Genomic DNA, 13,904 nt, shown 5'->3' with positions numbered 1-13,904 from the left:
GCAGCCCAAACAACCTGTAGAATCAAACGAAGTGAAGATTCAGAGAAAAGCAAGAAATGATTACAACAAGGAATTGGCTTCTTTATTCGAGTTAGGATGACCAAAAAATATTGCTGTACTCTGTCATAATCCAAGTTCGTGGGATATAGCCATGAGGTGATGGCTACACCGTGGCATTAATGTGGTCAGCAGGGACATGGTATGGTGGAGGAGAAACCTCCTCTAATGAGCATGAGGCTTACGCGCTAGTCCATTATATGGATAACTCAGTCCAAAAGTCGGATCAGATCATTCCTAAAAAACCTTGATTATTTCAAATCTGACCTAGCACTTAACCTTTTTACACTAACTTGCGAACTTAATAAGCGGGGAAATATAGGTCACAAAGCTAAGCCTCATGCTGCAGGTTGCTGGCCCCAGATAGTATCAATTAACACAACCACAATAGCAGCATTTGTTCACCACATAGTATCAGTTTTACTAAACACAAACAGGAAAAACATTAGTTCCCCGTTCTAATTTCTGAAGAAAATTGTGAGGAAATAAAGAAGCCCTAAAGTTTTTAGGAACTACCCTTCAGAGTTGGCAAATATAACTGAATGGCTCTGCAGTAAGTAATTTATTTTCTTTTATTTGGTATACTAACTTATCATTACTGTCAAATACCCAACCCTTAGTTATACCTGTATGACAGTCATAATTGTAGCATCTCTTTCTTGAAGCCGATCGCCTGGCACTTCAAAAGCCAGTGCAACATGTGTCATCTGCAGGCAAAGAAATGAGTCAAACTTCAAGCTAGAACATAAGAAATCTTAAAACTCAAAATGGAATATACTCGATTGGAAAGTATATTACATCTGATTCTGCTTGTGCCTAAAATCATCATCTGTATACGTAGAATTTGGTGTTTCCATAGGGGACCCCTTGTGCCAATCAGACAAAAAAGGTTTTGCAACATCTAACAAGTGTTGATGATCAACACCTGACGCTGCTAGAACCAAACAATCAGTAGTGAAGTTTTCCTGTTATAGAAATAACAATTCTTCACATTTTTTAATAAAACATATTCATTAATTGTACGGAGTATCAAAACGACACTATGGTGAGAACAACATAGCATGAACTATTGCTCTTACAAACAATCATGATCCATAGTTTGTGCATAAAGCTGTAAAATTAGAACAATCCATTACAACTTAACAACTCTGAGTTGTTGCTGGCATGGGATCAGCCGCATACAAACCAATGCTGGTATCTTATGTGGTTAACTAGACTTACTTCTGCATTTTAGCGCTGACCAACAGAATATTAGAATGTCAAATTGTCAATATCTGGAATCTATCGCAACTACATACACGGAAAACTGTAAGTATAGAAAGAAAAATGACCGAAGTGTGCAAGGATGCTCCACGTGACCAGCATGCTGATATCATGTAATGCTTTTGAGATGTGTTCACTCTATGTAAATGGACATTCTACCAAAAACTATGTAAATGCAAGCAGCCAAGCAGCAAGCCATGTTAATGAGGAATGCAGAGTTCAAATGTCAGAAGTAGTACATGATAGAACTTCTGAATAATATCGGCATTGATGATCCCAAGAGCCTCCTCAGGAGCTATCAGCGGGTTCGTGATCAACCCCTCATATCCAACAAGGTTAAGTAGTTCCTACAGAAACCTCTCAGGGTTCTTCTGTCCCTCCTGGACCTCTTCTCGAGTACCAATAGTTGAGAAAATAGATCTCTGCACACCTAGAATTTAGATTTACACATGGTTTGGAAAACTAATCTTAATACCCCTAGAATGATCTCTGCACATCTACAGACTACAGTAGTACCAGTAGTTGCGAAAATAGCTTTTTAAGTTAAACTCCTCAAGAGTTAACAATTTGATAAGATGCATTCTGCATTAGTGTTTATATCCAGTTGTTGTTTTTTCCATAGAGTTGTACCTTGTGTGTTAACATACAGTATATCCAATGAATAATACTATATAGCTGATGCTTTTTATGTCTAAGAGTAAATGGTGAAGACAAAGAGTATCTCTATTGAAAATGTCATACATATCACCGGTTCACTGTCTGGTGGTTGGTGCGACATATGCCAAAGGATGGCTAATCATGGTGAGAGCTAATAAGACATCGCCGGTGCCTGTAAACGGGATAAGGCGTAAACATGTAGCCGACGCATCTTACCCAGGTCCGGGGCTCTCCTAGGAGATAACACCCCTAGTCCTGCTCTGTGGAGTCTTCGCATGATCACTGGATCAACAAGTAGCTACAAGCTTGCTCCTTGAGTTGTTCGGCTAGAGGTGGAAGGAGAGCAAAGCTAGCTCTACTTCTCTCTCTACGTGCGTGTAATCTCTAAGAGTCTGAACCCTTTGCATGGGTGCCCTGGGGGGTTTATATAGGCCTACCCCCCAGGGGTACAATGGTAATTCGGTCGGGTGTAGGCCCGGGCCGTCAGTGTCTATGGTTGCCGGCTTCTCCGCTGGCTGCTGGGGCCCGCCGCCTGGTGGGTCCCGCCGGCTGTCAGGCTCTTGGCCAACAGGTAGAGCCCGCCGCTTGTGGGCCCCGTCGGTTTCTCATCACTGTAGCCCTGCCTCTGATGACGAGGGCTTGGTCGGGGGAGCGTGGCTACAGTACTGCCGCCTGGTGGGCGTTCACTGTAGTCGCACCCCGTCTTATCTGGTTAATGGCGCACAAACTTCGAGGGAAGGGGAGGGTCGGCTGCTGGGAGTCGGCCTCCCCCTATGCCGATTGGTCAGGGCTTGCCGCCTTCTGGTATCTCACAGACAGGTAGGACCCGCCGCCTGCGGGCCGTACCGACAGCCCATCGTGGGAGTATGGCTGCTTCTATGATGGATGATGTCATGGGCAGCGTGGCAATAGTGTCGCGCCGGGCTAGGGATGGTCGCCTGGTACGCTGCACTGTGGCCACGCCCGCCCCTGGATTCGGAGGTGGCAGGCTGTATTGTAGCCACGCCCCGTCTCGTCGTTGTTATGTGGGTGCAAACTTTGAGGATGCATGAGTGAGCCGCCTGGTAGGAGTCGGCCGCTCTGGTGGCCGCCTATCAGGAGTCGGCCGCTCTAGTGGTCGCCTGCTTGGAATCGGCCCATGCCGGGGCCGTTCTTTGGGCCTTGCTGCCTTCCTGCAGCCGGCCGCTTGGACTAGCCGGCCATAAGAAAGCGGTCATTTGTCTTTGATGCTTGAGGGGAGCAGCCGGCCCCGATGTCTTGAAACACCAGGGGAGCAGATAGGGCTACCAGTGGTCATTTACTACGACAGTAGTCCTCGAAGTTGTTGGGGCGTTGCGGCTGAAAGGGAAAGAGGCCTCAGCAGCTTCCTACCCCGAAGAGCCGACAGCTAGGAGTCAGCCGTGGCTAGCGTCTGGTTATTTCGAAATGTGAAGGCGAGGGCTAGGTAGCATACTTGTCGGGCGCCGAGCCCGCCGCCTGCTAACCACGCGCCACGCGGCGCCAGCCGGTTGTACCAGCCTGCTAGCCCACGCGCGCGACAGGACGTCGTCGCAGGCTGGGGCCCGCCACTACCGGGCCTCGGCACGCGTGCGGATCCGCTGTGGCCGAGGCGGACGGTTGGCGTTCCGGGGCGCAGTAAATGCGCGTCGTTACTATGTGGTAAACGCGGGGTCGTGGGGTCATGGACGCAGTTAATCCCACGATCCCCACGCCCCACCCCCTCGGCTCCGCCGCCCAGGGCTATAAGTAGGGGGAGGAGGGGAGTGGCAGACGCACGCGCGCCCTCCTCTTCCTTCTCCATCTTCTTCTTCCTCTCTCCGCTGCCGCCACAGTTCGTCGCCGCCGATTCTAGCCACCCCGCAGCGCCATTGCCCCGCCGCATCGCGCCTCCGTCGAGCTCCAAGTTGGTGTTAGCAAATATGCACTACAAAAAGTTGGGGAAGCGGCCTCCAAAAAATATACTTGGTAGGGACAGTAGTGCTTCCATGTTGTTTGCGTGTGAGGAAAATGTAGAAGGGACAAGCAAGAGGAGTAGAAGAGGTACAACGGAGGTAGAGGAGGAGTTATGTAGCAAAACTGATAGCGAAGACTCGGATTATGTTCCAGAAATAATTGATAGTGACTATGACCTCAATGATGGTAACGATGATTTGATCAACGAGGATGCAAAAGTTGTCGGTGATGAGAAGAAAGGGATAAGTATAGGGAATGAGCTAGCAGAGGATCCTAACTCCAAGGATGATAGTATTGATCTGCCTGAATCAGATGATGATGATGACATTAAGTTCAATTTCAGACATTTCACTGAAGTTGATTGAAGGACGCCAAGTTCTGTGTGGGGCAGGTTTTCCCATCTATTGCATTGATCAGACAAGCCATTAGGGAGTATAGTTGCAAGGAGAGGTTGCAAATAACATTTCTGAAGAATGACAAGACAAGGATTGGAGCTGTGTGCAATGGTGGTTGCCCTTGGTATTTATATGCTTCGTTTGACAATAGAACCAAGGGAATTCAGGTTAAAACATTTAAAGATGAGCACACATGCACAAAGAAGAGGAGTGTTAAAGCGTTCACTGCCAGATACATTGCTGCAAAGTATGTTGACAAGGTCAGTGCAGATGATAAGATTTCTTTGAAGGGTTTAGGAGCAATGGTGCAGGAAGAGTGGAACATGAAGGTTCATAGGCAGAAGCTTTAGAGAGCAAGGAAAATAGCATTTGACATTATTTATGGTGATGATATTGCTCAGTACAACATGTTGTGGGATTATGCAGCTGAGTTGAGGAGGTCAAATCATGGTAGTACTTTTTTGTTGCAAGTTGCCGATGATGGTCAACTCCAGAAGTGCTACTTCTCTTTTGATGCATGCAAGAGGGGATTCCTTATAGCTTGTAGGCCTGTGATTTTCTTAGATGGTTGTCATTTGAGGACTCGGTTTGGTGGAGTTTTGTTAACTGCGATAGGAATGGATCCTAATGATTGCATTTATCCCGTGGCCTTTGTTGTTGTGCGAGTTGAAAACACAGAAGCTTGGAGATGATTCTTGACTATTCTTAAAGAAGGGTGTTGGTGTAAAATCCCCGGTCTAACGGCATCACCTGCGAAAAGTTACGCCATGTCAGCAAAAGCGGGACCCGCTTGTCATAATCATCGTCAAAACGTCCAAAGCCGCCAACTAGTCTTTTTTGCAAAAAAGAAAAGGAAAAAATTAGTGATTTTGGGGACGCGGAGTAACTGCTCGCGAGCTCATATGTGCTCGATATCACGCGCGTTCGTGTATGCGTGGGGATGTGCGTCAATTCTTTATACACTGCGGTTAGCACTTCGGGAAAATGGGTGGCGTAGGAGAATACGTATGTTTCAGCCCTGGGCAGTGGGCCACTAGAGCGACGGCCGTCCACCTGCGACGGACCGAGCCGTGGACCAGAATCGGGGAAGTCTGTCTGATCCGTGGCTCAGAACTTTTGCTTTCCGTCCGAGGACGGCAGGCGCGGCTTGAATGCAAGCCCTGTGTCGTCTACCCAGCGCCGCAGCCATTGCCGTGAAGAGCGATAGAGGGAGAGAGGGGAAGAACAAGCGACCGGCGCGCCATGGAGTTCCTCACGCAGCCAATCCGCAGGTATGCCACTCCGATGCGATTTTACTCAGCTTATCAAGCGATTTGAAGTGTGTAGCTGAGGCGGCTGAGTCTCGTTGCTTTCTCTGCCACAGATCCACTATGATTGAGGAGGTCGGAGAGAGTCTAGTGCCGGAAGGTTCGCTGGCGGATGGTACGAGGCGAATGGGTTCGAGCGGCGACGGGCGGATCTGCGGTGCGTCAGGAGCGGCGGCAATTAGCGGCGAAGGGCGAATCTGCAGCGCGGTTCAAGCGGCAGCAGTAAGAAGGGACAGCTAGCCTCCGACGTCGGAGCTGTCAGACAGGGAAGATGAATCCCCAGCCTCCTGGCTGGAATAAGGGGTGAGGGGAATATAATTTAAATTTGAACAGTGCTATGAAGAATTTCAGGCTATCTATGGTCTTGCCTTCTTGCTTGATTCTTTTGCCGGTAGAAATCGATGGTGTGATATGAATTAGTGTGGTTGCTGGTTGGTTTGTACTGTTCATTTAATCTATCAGTCCCGTGGTAATCCATGGTGTGATGTGGATTACTGTGGAAGGATGCCTCTTTACAGCTGCTATGAAAAAAAATTAAGTATCCAATTTTCAGGTTGTGTACGGTAATGCATTTTTGTTTCTGTTTTTTCTGCTGGTAATCCATGGTTTGATATGAATTGGTGTGAATCCTAACTACATTAAACTCTGAATTTAATATATCAGTTCCGTAGTTTCTATGCCGCAGAAGGGGCGGCTGGTGGTGAACTCGACGGGGGACCGCAAGCATCTGAGCAATCCATTGGTCAGGGTTACTCGAAATCTCCTGCATGGACGCGCAGGCAACCTATTGGATTTGGAGCACGCTAATTTTGGTATGTGGATTACCTGGTCTTTTGCTCAGTTAGAGTTGTGAATGAGCCATGTGGTTCTTTGATTATGCTTATGGAAAAACAATCTGTATAATGGTGCAATTACAAATAGTGGAAATTGGGAGCTGCTGAGCATTCCAGATAGAAGAATGCATTTTTTGTGTACAGTACATGGCATAGTTAGTCCTGCTTGGTAGATTATGTGCTGAAGTACACAAAACAAATCTGAACGCATTCTTTGTCTTGTATGAGAAATTCAGTCTTGTAAATCGCTGACGACAGTATGAAAATTTAGTAGCAACAAACATAACGCATACAAAAGTGGCATCGCCGAGTAGATGCAGTGGAAGTTCAGTAATTTGGTTTAGACATGTGTTTGTATTTTGGTTCTGATTTGATAAGCTGTAGATGGAATTTTGTGTGATAACATGCAGTGTGAATGTTCAGTAAATTGGTCTGTATGTTCTTTTTAGTTCGTTGTGCTTCAGTATTGTGATAACATGCAGTGTCAGCTGTCAGGATTACCTTAGGGCATAATATGTGGTGACCACAATTCATGTGGTGGCCACATTACAGATTATTTGTTGCTGACAAAAGCTACCTGGAAACCCAGATCTCTGAATATTTGGTACCCTGTTTTTTCAAAATTAGATGATACTACGAGTGTTGCCACGGAATCGATTGCAATATATTTCAATGAGATTAGATTATGTGGAACACTTCGTTTAATAACACAAGAACCAAAATTTAAATACATACGGCTTGCTATATTTGATGGTGAGTGAAGCGTTGGGGAGCTTGACAGCTCGCCTAACTGAATCTAGGAATGCAGAGCATGTTGTATGAATTGACACATGTTTAATATTGCTTGCTGAATGGACAATAATATTAAATGCTAGTTGGCTTGGAAGTAGAACTGCTGACAACTGTATCCAATTCGAAGGACTAGAGCAGAAGAAACTTAGGTTGTATACATATATTGCCGCAGAGTCATGGCTAAGCTGTATCTGTTCTCCATTAATCCACTGCCTAGTGTAGTGATAGGAAAACTGAAGACTGGTCCGGAGGTGTTGCAAAGAGCAGCACAATGGCTCCTTCCGTGCTACGCAGCTCTGCACCGGCTATCACAGAATCAGATTCGGATGCAAGTTCGAAGCAAGATCTATTGACAGCAGAGGTACTTCTTGTGATATGTCATTGCTAGTTTGAACTGTATGTGCACCGTCCTTCAGTAGACAATATTGGCCGTCATGCAGCCAGGGTCATGATAGTTTAGAAACAAGCTAGTGTGACCAAGGGGTGGGATCAGAAATTGAGTTCAGTTCGTCCTCCGGTGTTTCAGCTGCGCTCGACCATGTAGGTAGATTGGTCGTGTAGGCGTGCCTGGATTAATCTCGAGAGGATGGTTTTTTCTTTTGCAGGCCACAGATCGTGCGTCCGCAGATGTAGCAGCAAATGTGGTAGTCGTTTGCGCAGAAGGTCAAATTCAAATATAGAGAAGTTTGGTACGCCTCATATTCCTGGAACAGAGAGATCGAGTACTGTCATTGAAAGAAAAATAGGTTCAACCCTTGAAAGTATCATTTGAAACATTCAATGCTAATACTCCCTCCTCTTTATTTATTCTGTCAAACTTTGTAAAGGTAGAGTTTGGCCAGGTTTACAGAAAACAATATGAACATATATATTTCTTGATGAATCTAATGGTTTTGCTTTGGTATTGTATATGTTCGTAATTTTTTTTCATAAACTTGGTCAATGTTTATAAAGTTTGATTTTAGCTTTCTATAAACATTACAAGTTCAATTCACCTTGAACCATTTTATCATAATTTGTTGTATCGTCGTATTTTGGGGAGCTGGACGACTGCCGAACGGGCTGTAATTATTCTAGGCCAACTTTTGGGGATCATCAGTGGAAACTGAGGACTATATCTGGATGACATCCCAGGACAGAGGGTTTACCATTCCCGGCAGTCCATCCATGACTCATGCTGAAAATTGGAATGGGCCGCATAGAGGACATCTTCGTCTGCACTAGGGCAGTTTCAAAGTCCAAGATTCCGCAAAGCACAGCGAGCCACCACCCGCAGAGAAGCTCGATGGATCGGTTCACCCAACAACGGAAACTTCTATCGACGAAGGGATCACAACAGACGGTACACAAACTAAGGAAAAATATACACATCCAAATGACAAGCATGGTGGTCCTCTTTCGCTACACGCAGGAAAGGAAACGTCGACTTCCACCAGACCTAGGGTTTACTGCGGCGTCCCGCAACAGCGCCATTGACAGGGAAACCAGAGCGATCGACTCATAGTGCTACTCACCAAGTACCATCTTACCACTATTACGGTACCCAAAAGAAGATGAGTACGTTTCCTAGCAGGCTAGCACTAGGATAGATATTTACACGAAACGGGGCAGGGCGATCGACGGTTTTCCTCTAATCGGATGGCTTGGAGCCTTTTCTAGCCAAGTGGTCCTTCTTCATTCCCTCGACTGCTTCCCTGCAAACATGAGCCAAGTCAAATTAGTCACCGCGCAGTTTAGAGCAGTCGGCAAATGCGCATCAACAAACACAAAGCGGGATTGTCGGTTCCCTCTTTCCCACCCCTCTAATTTGGTCAAACTTATCAAAACCCAACAAAGAAACGAAGAAACCTTTCAAAACCCAACAAGGTGACATCACTGGAGAGATTCTTGGAAAGAGGAGCACGAGTCAGGATAGCTGCTTACGTGAACGCTTTCTCCATCTCAGCATTTTCAGGGTCCACCTGCAGCCCGGACATGAATGCATCAGAAGCTCCTTTGTAGTCCTGCCAATGGTGGAGGTTCGGCAGATTATAGTGTGTATACAGGGAGATGCCATGCAACCAAGTGCAAGGTGAGTAATCTGTGACTTATCTGACCTCGAGCGACATGAGAGCGGCTCCTTTCCTGTAGTAACCTTTGATCCATTCGGGGCGCAGTTTTATGCAAGTGTTAGCATCGCGCACAGCCTTATCCGCTTCACTCATCTGCAGGTAGCAAAGGCTCCTGTTTAAGTACAGCGTCGTATCACTAGGGTCCAGCTCAATCGCCTACATCAAAACAGAGAATTGAAAATGGTGAGGGACATGTCATAAGCAAACAGGTCTTTTGAGCGGAAGAACGGAACGGAACAGCATATGTGTCTGTTATAACTTGCACAGGGCTACTTATGTGAGCCTGACAAGAGCCAAGTTTACCCAAGTTAACAAGACAACATTGGTTCCGTAAGTCCATGCCTGTGACTATGATCAATAACATTAAGGCTGTTCACACTTTATGATGGTTCTGAACTGAAACTGAGAACCAATATAATACTGCCGTGGATTCAACTATCATTGTACTTCACAGAGTTACTTGGCTTATATCTAGACACATATTATACCTGGAGACTGTCAAATAAGTACACTCTTGATTCCATCAATGAACAGATATTTTGAAACAGAAACCCCAATGTTTGTATAATGAGAGGATAAGGTGTACTGTAGAAGTTTCATGTGTATGCTGATATGCATCTTGCAAAGACCTTGAGGAGCATAACGAATACTCATACATTATTCTTCAGATCACTACTAACCTCGGTGTAGAACTTTGACGCGCCATGATAGTCCTTTCTCTTAATAGCTTTCTCGGCATATGATTTCAACTGAACTTTTGTATTTTTTTCATGCTTAACCTAAATCATAGAGACAAATTAAGACAAGCAAAATATACATACAAAATGTACAATGTTCGCTGAAGATTAAAAAAGTTCCTTTTTGTGCCAAAAAACACATTGTTTGAGGATGAAGCTTCATATAACAATGGAAGACTCATAACCAACTAGGTTGAACTGTTTGTTTAACCAAGCCGAACAGTTGTAGCCAGATAATTAGAGGAGATAGTTTGGGACGGATTTTCCACTGGGCAATGAAATGCATGTCTTTGCATCAAAATTGAAGTCTACATATAACACTCACTCATGTCCATCTCTAATTTTTCTTTGGAAAAATTTCAAAATGGTGAAAGATACTTTTTTGAGCCAGGAGCAAGCGCTCCTGAGCTCTCTTAGTAGTTACCTAAGTTAAAAATAGCAGGCTACGGCAAAAAGTGACAGCCCCAAAATAAGCTAAATAGGAGCTAAAGCACCCCTAAATGGCACCCCCTCTGTCCCATAATATAAGACGTTTTTGCAAGCTATGTTCTTATATTATGAGACGGAGGGAGTATGTAGGAAGAGTTTGTGTCAAACTAGGAGTTCTTATCTTAGTTATATCCAACCCAGCATCAACTGCACCCAAGTATTCTAGAGTTCATGTCCAATTAGGAGTCCTAAGATGGAATGAGTTGTTTGGTTGAGATTTCTTGCATCCAAGGGATCATCTTTCTATTGTACTCTATATTTATAATATAGGGATATTAGTAACCTTGAGCACTACCCAGTACAAATCAAATTGCTGAAGTAAATCAGACCAAATCCTCAATTGCCAAGGACTGGAGGAAATAAGAAACAATCTTGCTCAGTGACAGATAAGATCTGAGAGGATTATCAGTCGTTTGATCCAGAGACGATACATGATTTACCCTCTGTCATGTGAGAACCGAAATAGTAGGAAATAGGTGTTACATGCAAGATATGTCCCCGATCCCCTAGATAATGGCAGTGACTAAGAAAACTGCAAGCACTAGAAGACACAATCAGGTAAAAATGCAACAAAATTCAAACCAATATGTGTGATATTAGGGTCTGCACCAACCTTTAACAGGTACTTGACGCAATCAGTTAAGCCATAACGAGTTGCTATTACCAACGGAGTTTCGCTATTAGCAGAATTTACATCTGCGCCTGCCTGTAGTATGGATCATATAAAATCAAAAGTTATGAACTATGCAATGCATGTAATAGATTAATATCATAAGAAAACTATATGTATTAACATGAAGTCAAGGTGGACAGTCACCAGACCTCCACAAGCAGCTTGACACACTTCAGTGAAGTAGATTCAGGAACTCCTGAATCGGTGCCATGAAGTGCTTCAGTCAGCGGAGTGCTTCCCTCTTCTGAGACCTTGTTCGGCTACATTTTTTATTACAGAAAATCTTTAGTGTAAGATATCGACTTCGGTATAGGCAGATATTGAATGCTTAAAAATAATAGATGGAAATTAGAATAGAGACACACAGCATGTTTCTGTTCTCATGATTCTCCTTTTATCTGGAAGTGGGATGACAGAACTATCATTGGCCATGCTAATGACAGTTTGCAATAAATATTTTATATAGATTGCTAAGCCTCAGCTGCAAAGACAGTTCTGTCAACCTAACCAGTGTTTATGACATAGTCACAGTACAGGACAGAATAACACTATGCTAATCAAATAAGAAATGCACATGTTAAAGCAGGAACCTATCCAGCTTCTGCATAGGAACAAGGAGATCACAAGCTGTACATTTGACACAAATATCTGCTATAACATCATGAAAGAACTGAAGATCACACAGCTAGGAAAAGTAAGCAATAGTACAGAGTAGCATGAAGTGACCTGCGGAAAAGCCATTTGAACCGCAATTTTAGCTAACTACTCTATATGTGATTTTGAACTAATATTAGTTAGAACTTAGAAATATAAGAGATGAAAATCTACAGCTATGATAAATGGCTGTGATAAGATTAAGGCGTGGAACCGCAATCCAACATACTAAATGTTGATGAATCTGTATCCTAACAAGTTAGCATATAAAGCTCAGATACAAAAACATGAAATGTACTTATTACATCTGCATGGTGCTCCAACAGAACTTTCATGACGCCAATCATCCCATAGCCAGCAGCGAAATGTAGTGGTGTCAGACCAATATAAGTTACATCAATACTAGCTCCTCTAGATAGCAACAATCGTGCTGCTTCATCACGTCCTAGACATGGTGCAGAAAAAATAAACAAGTTAATGTTACAATGAAAAATAAGCATTTCTCGCACAACAAAAGAAATGTATTCTTAAACATCATCAAGAACCACCACCTGCATGCCTTGGCTAGAGGCCAGGCATGAGTTAGCAACGTCATGATTATTTTGGTGAAACTATTTAAGAGACACGACATGGATAGGGGTGTCATAAACAGGGGTGCGTGGAAGTTAGCTATCCAAGTGCCAGAACCATAACTAGGTTTTAAGATCTTATAGGTTTCAACTCTAGCCTACCCCAACTTGTTTGGGATTGAAAAACATTGTTGTTGTTTTTCCTTTATAAGGGACATGCCAATGCTACAGAACCGAAAAGAACAAGCACAAAATAAGAGCAAAGTATTAATCTATAGGGAGAACAAATAAGACCATACATAAGTTATCGTTTTGTTATGAGGAGACACAAACACAAAATAAGACCAGACGTGTTAGCTTTTTTCACTGGGGACCGGGCGTATTAATTCGTAGGGAGAACAAACTGAACTGAAACTGTAAATGCCACCATCTGCTAAAGTCAACTGTCCAAGTTCATCTAATATGCCATGAAAATGGAATAAAATAAGTAGGAATACTAGTTTGCTAATTATCAGAACCAGACTAAACATCGCCTCAGTGAGGGTTCGAAATGTAATTTGTAAGCTTACGGTGTTGGATAGCACCAAAAATCAGCATGAGCTGTGCAAAATAGCCAAATCGATTTCTTATAAACTACACTGGATAAAACAAAAGCTAGAACAAAAGCTAGAAGCCACACAAATGATAGAACAAAAGCTAGAAGCCACACAAATGATCAAATTGCATTAGTGAGGAGTTGGAAGACTGTTGAGGAGAACAATGAGCCACTCCGTCAAATCTTGTTTGCACAGCAACCAACTAACTGGTAAAACAAGTCTAAAGACAGAAAGCTTAGTGTCTGCGCAGAAGAGACCATGTTTTGCAGCATGGTGAAGAGGATGATGGCCTGAATGGGCTGGCTTATTCGGATCGGCCCCCTTGTCGAGAAGGTACCTCATAACATGCATTCTTCCATCCGCTGCAGCAGCAGCCAAAGCAGTCACACCTGCCAATAAAATCAAAGACAAGTAACTAGTGCTTCTTAGAGTATCTAAAACTGATGCGGTGAATGAATTTACTGAAATATACAGAGACTGAAAGATCGCGCACAGTAGCAACATTGCGAAATTGAGCATAACCGTAGCAAGAACACGGAATCAATCGGCACAGAGAAAGCGCGCGCATACCGGCTTGGCTGCCAGCATTGACATCGAAGCCCAGCTCCTCCACCATGCACCTGACGGCATCCAGTTTCCCCAGGCGTGCCGCCGTCTGCATCGGGCCCGCGCCCACGAGGCACACATCGGCAAGCCAGGCCTTCCCCTCCGCGTCCCTGCCTCTCGCCAGCTCTTCAGAACAACACCGAGACATCTGAGGTGAGAGACATGGCCGGCGGCGCTACATTGCAAAGCGAAAGGGCCGGACGCACGCCATC

At 44.4% G+C, this 13,904-nt stretch overlaps 1 protein-coding gene and 1 long non-coding RNA gene across 7 annotated transcripts in view; one reads left to right on the top strand and one right to left on the bottom strand.

Moving 5' to 3' along the window:
* Positions 1 to 5,363: 5,363 nt before the first annotated feature.
* LOC119294635 lies at positions 5,364 to 8,166 on the top strand. Of its 4 annotated transcripts, none has more exons than XR_005143499.1 (4): positions 5,364 to 5,596; positions 5,689 to 5,935; positions 6,304 to 7,618; positions 7,863 to 8,166. It is a non-coding gene; the product is annotated as an uncharacterized LOC119294635 (long non-coding RNA). The 4 variants fall into 4 exon arrangements; XR_005143497.1 differs by having other exon boundaries at positions 5,368 to 5,596; positions 5,689 to 6,444; positions 7,480 to 7,618; XR_005143498.1 differs by having other exon boundaries at positions 5,368 to 5,596; positions 5,689 to 6,444; positions 7,475 to 7,618.
* A 418-nt stretch (positions 8,167 to 8,584) lies between these two features.
* LOC119294633 (ankyrin-1-like) overlaps positions 8,585 to 13,904 on the bottom strand; it is a 5,737-nt gene continuing 417 nt past the window's right edge. Inside the window, exons 2-10 of one of the 3 annotated variants that reach the window (XM_037572852.1) lie at positions 13,657 to 13,818; positions 13,344 to 13,475; positions 12,227 to 12,366; positions 11,417 to 11,527; positions 11,208 to 11,300; positions 10,049 to 10,147; positions 9,354 to 9,524; positions 9,181 to 9,218; positions 8,585 to 8,951 (exon numbers count right to left, since the gene is read on the bottom strand). In XM_037572852.1, coding sequence (XP_037428749.1) covers positions 8,888 to 8,951; positions 9,181 to 9,218; positions 9,354 to 9,524; positions 10,049 to 10,147; positions 11,208 to 11,300; positions 11,417 to 11,527; positions 12,227 to 12,366; positions 13,344 to 13,475; positions 13,657 to 13,818 — 1,010 coding nt within the window. In that variant the 3' untranslated portion in view covers positions 8,585 to 8,887. Of the gene's footprint in view, positions 8,952 to 9,180; positions 9,261 to 9,353; positions 9,525 to 10,048; positions 10,148 to 11,207; positions 11,301 to 11,416; positions 11,528 to 12,226; positions 12,367 to 13,343; positions 13,476 to 13,656; positions 13,819 to 13,904 lie in introns of all 3 variants that reach the window. The other 2 variants (XM_037572851.1, XM_037572853.1) reach the window with 2 other exon arrangements.

The sequence above is a fragment of the Triticum dicoccoides genome, chromosome 4B (assembly GCF_002162155.2).
Source record: "Triticum dicoccoides isolate Atlit2015 ecotype Zavitan chromosome 4B, WEW_v2.0, whole genome shotgun sequence".
Classification (NCBI taxonomy): Eukaryota; Viridiplantae; Streptophyta; class Magnoliopsida; order Poales; family Poaceae; genus Triticum; species Triticum dicoccoides.
The sequence above is the reverse complement of the archived record's forward strand: the minus strand, read 5'-3'. Positions and strand labels throughout refer to the sequence as shown.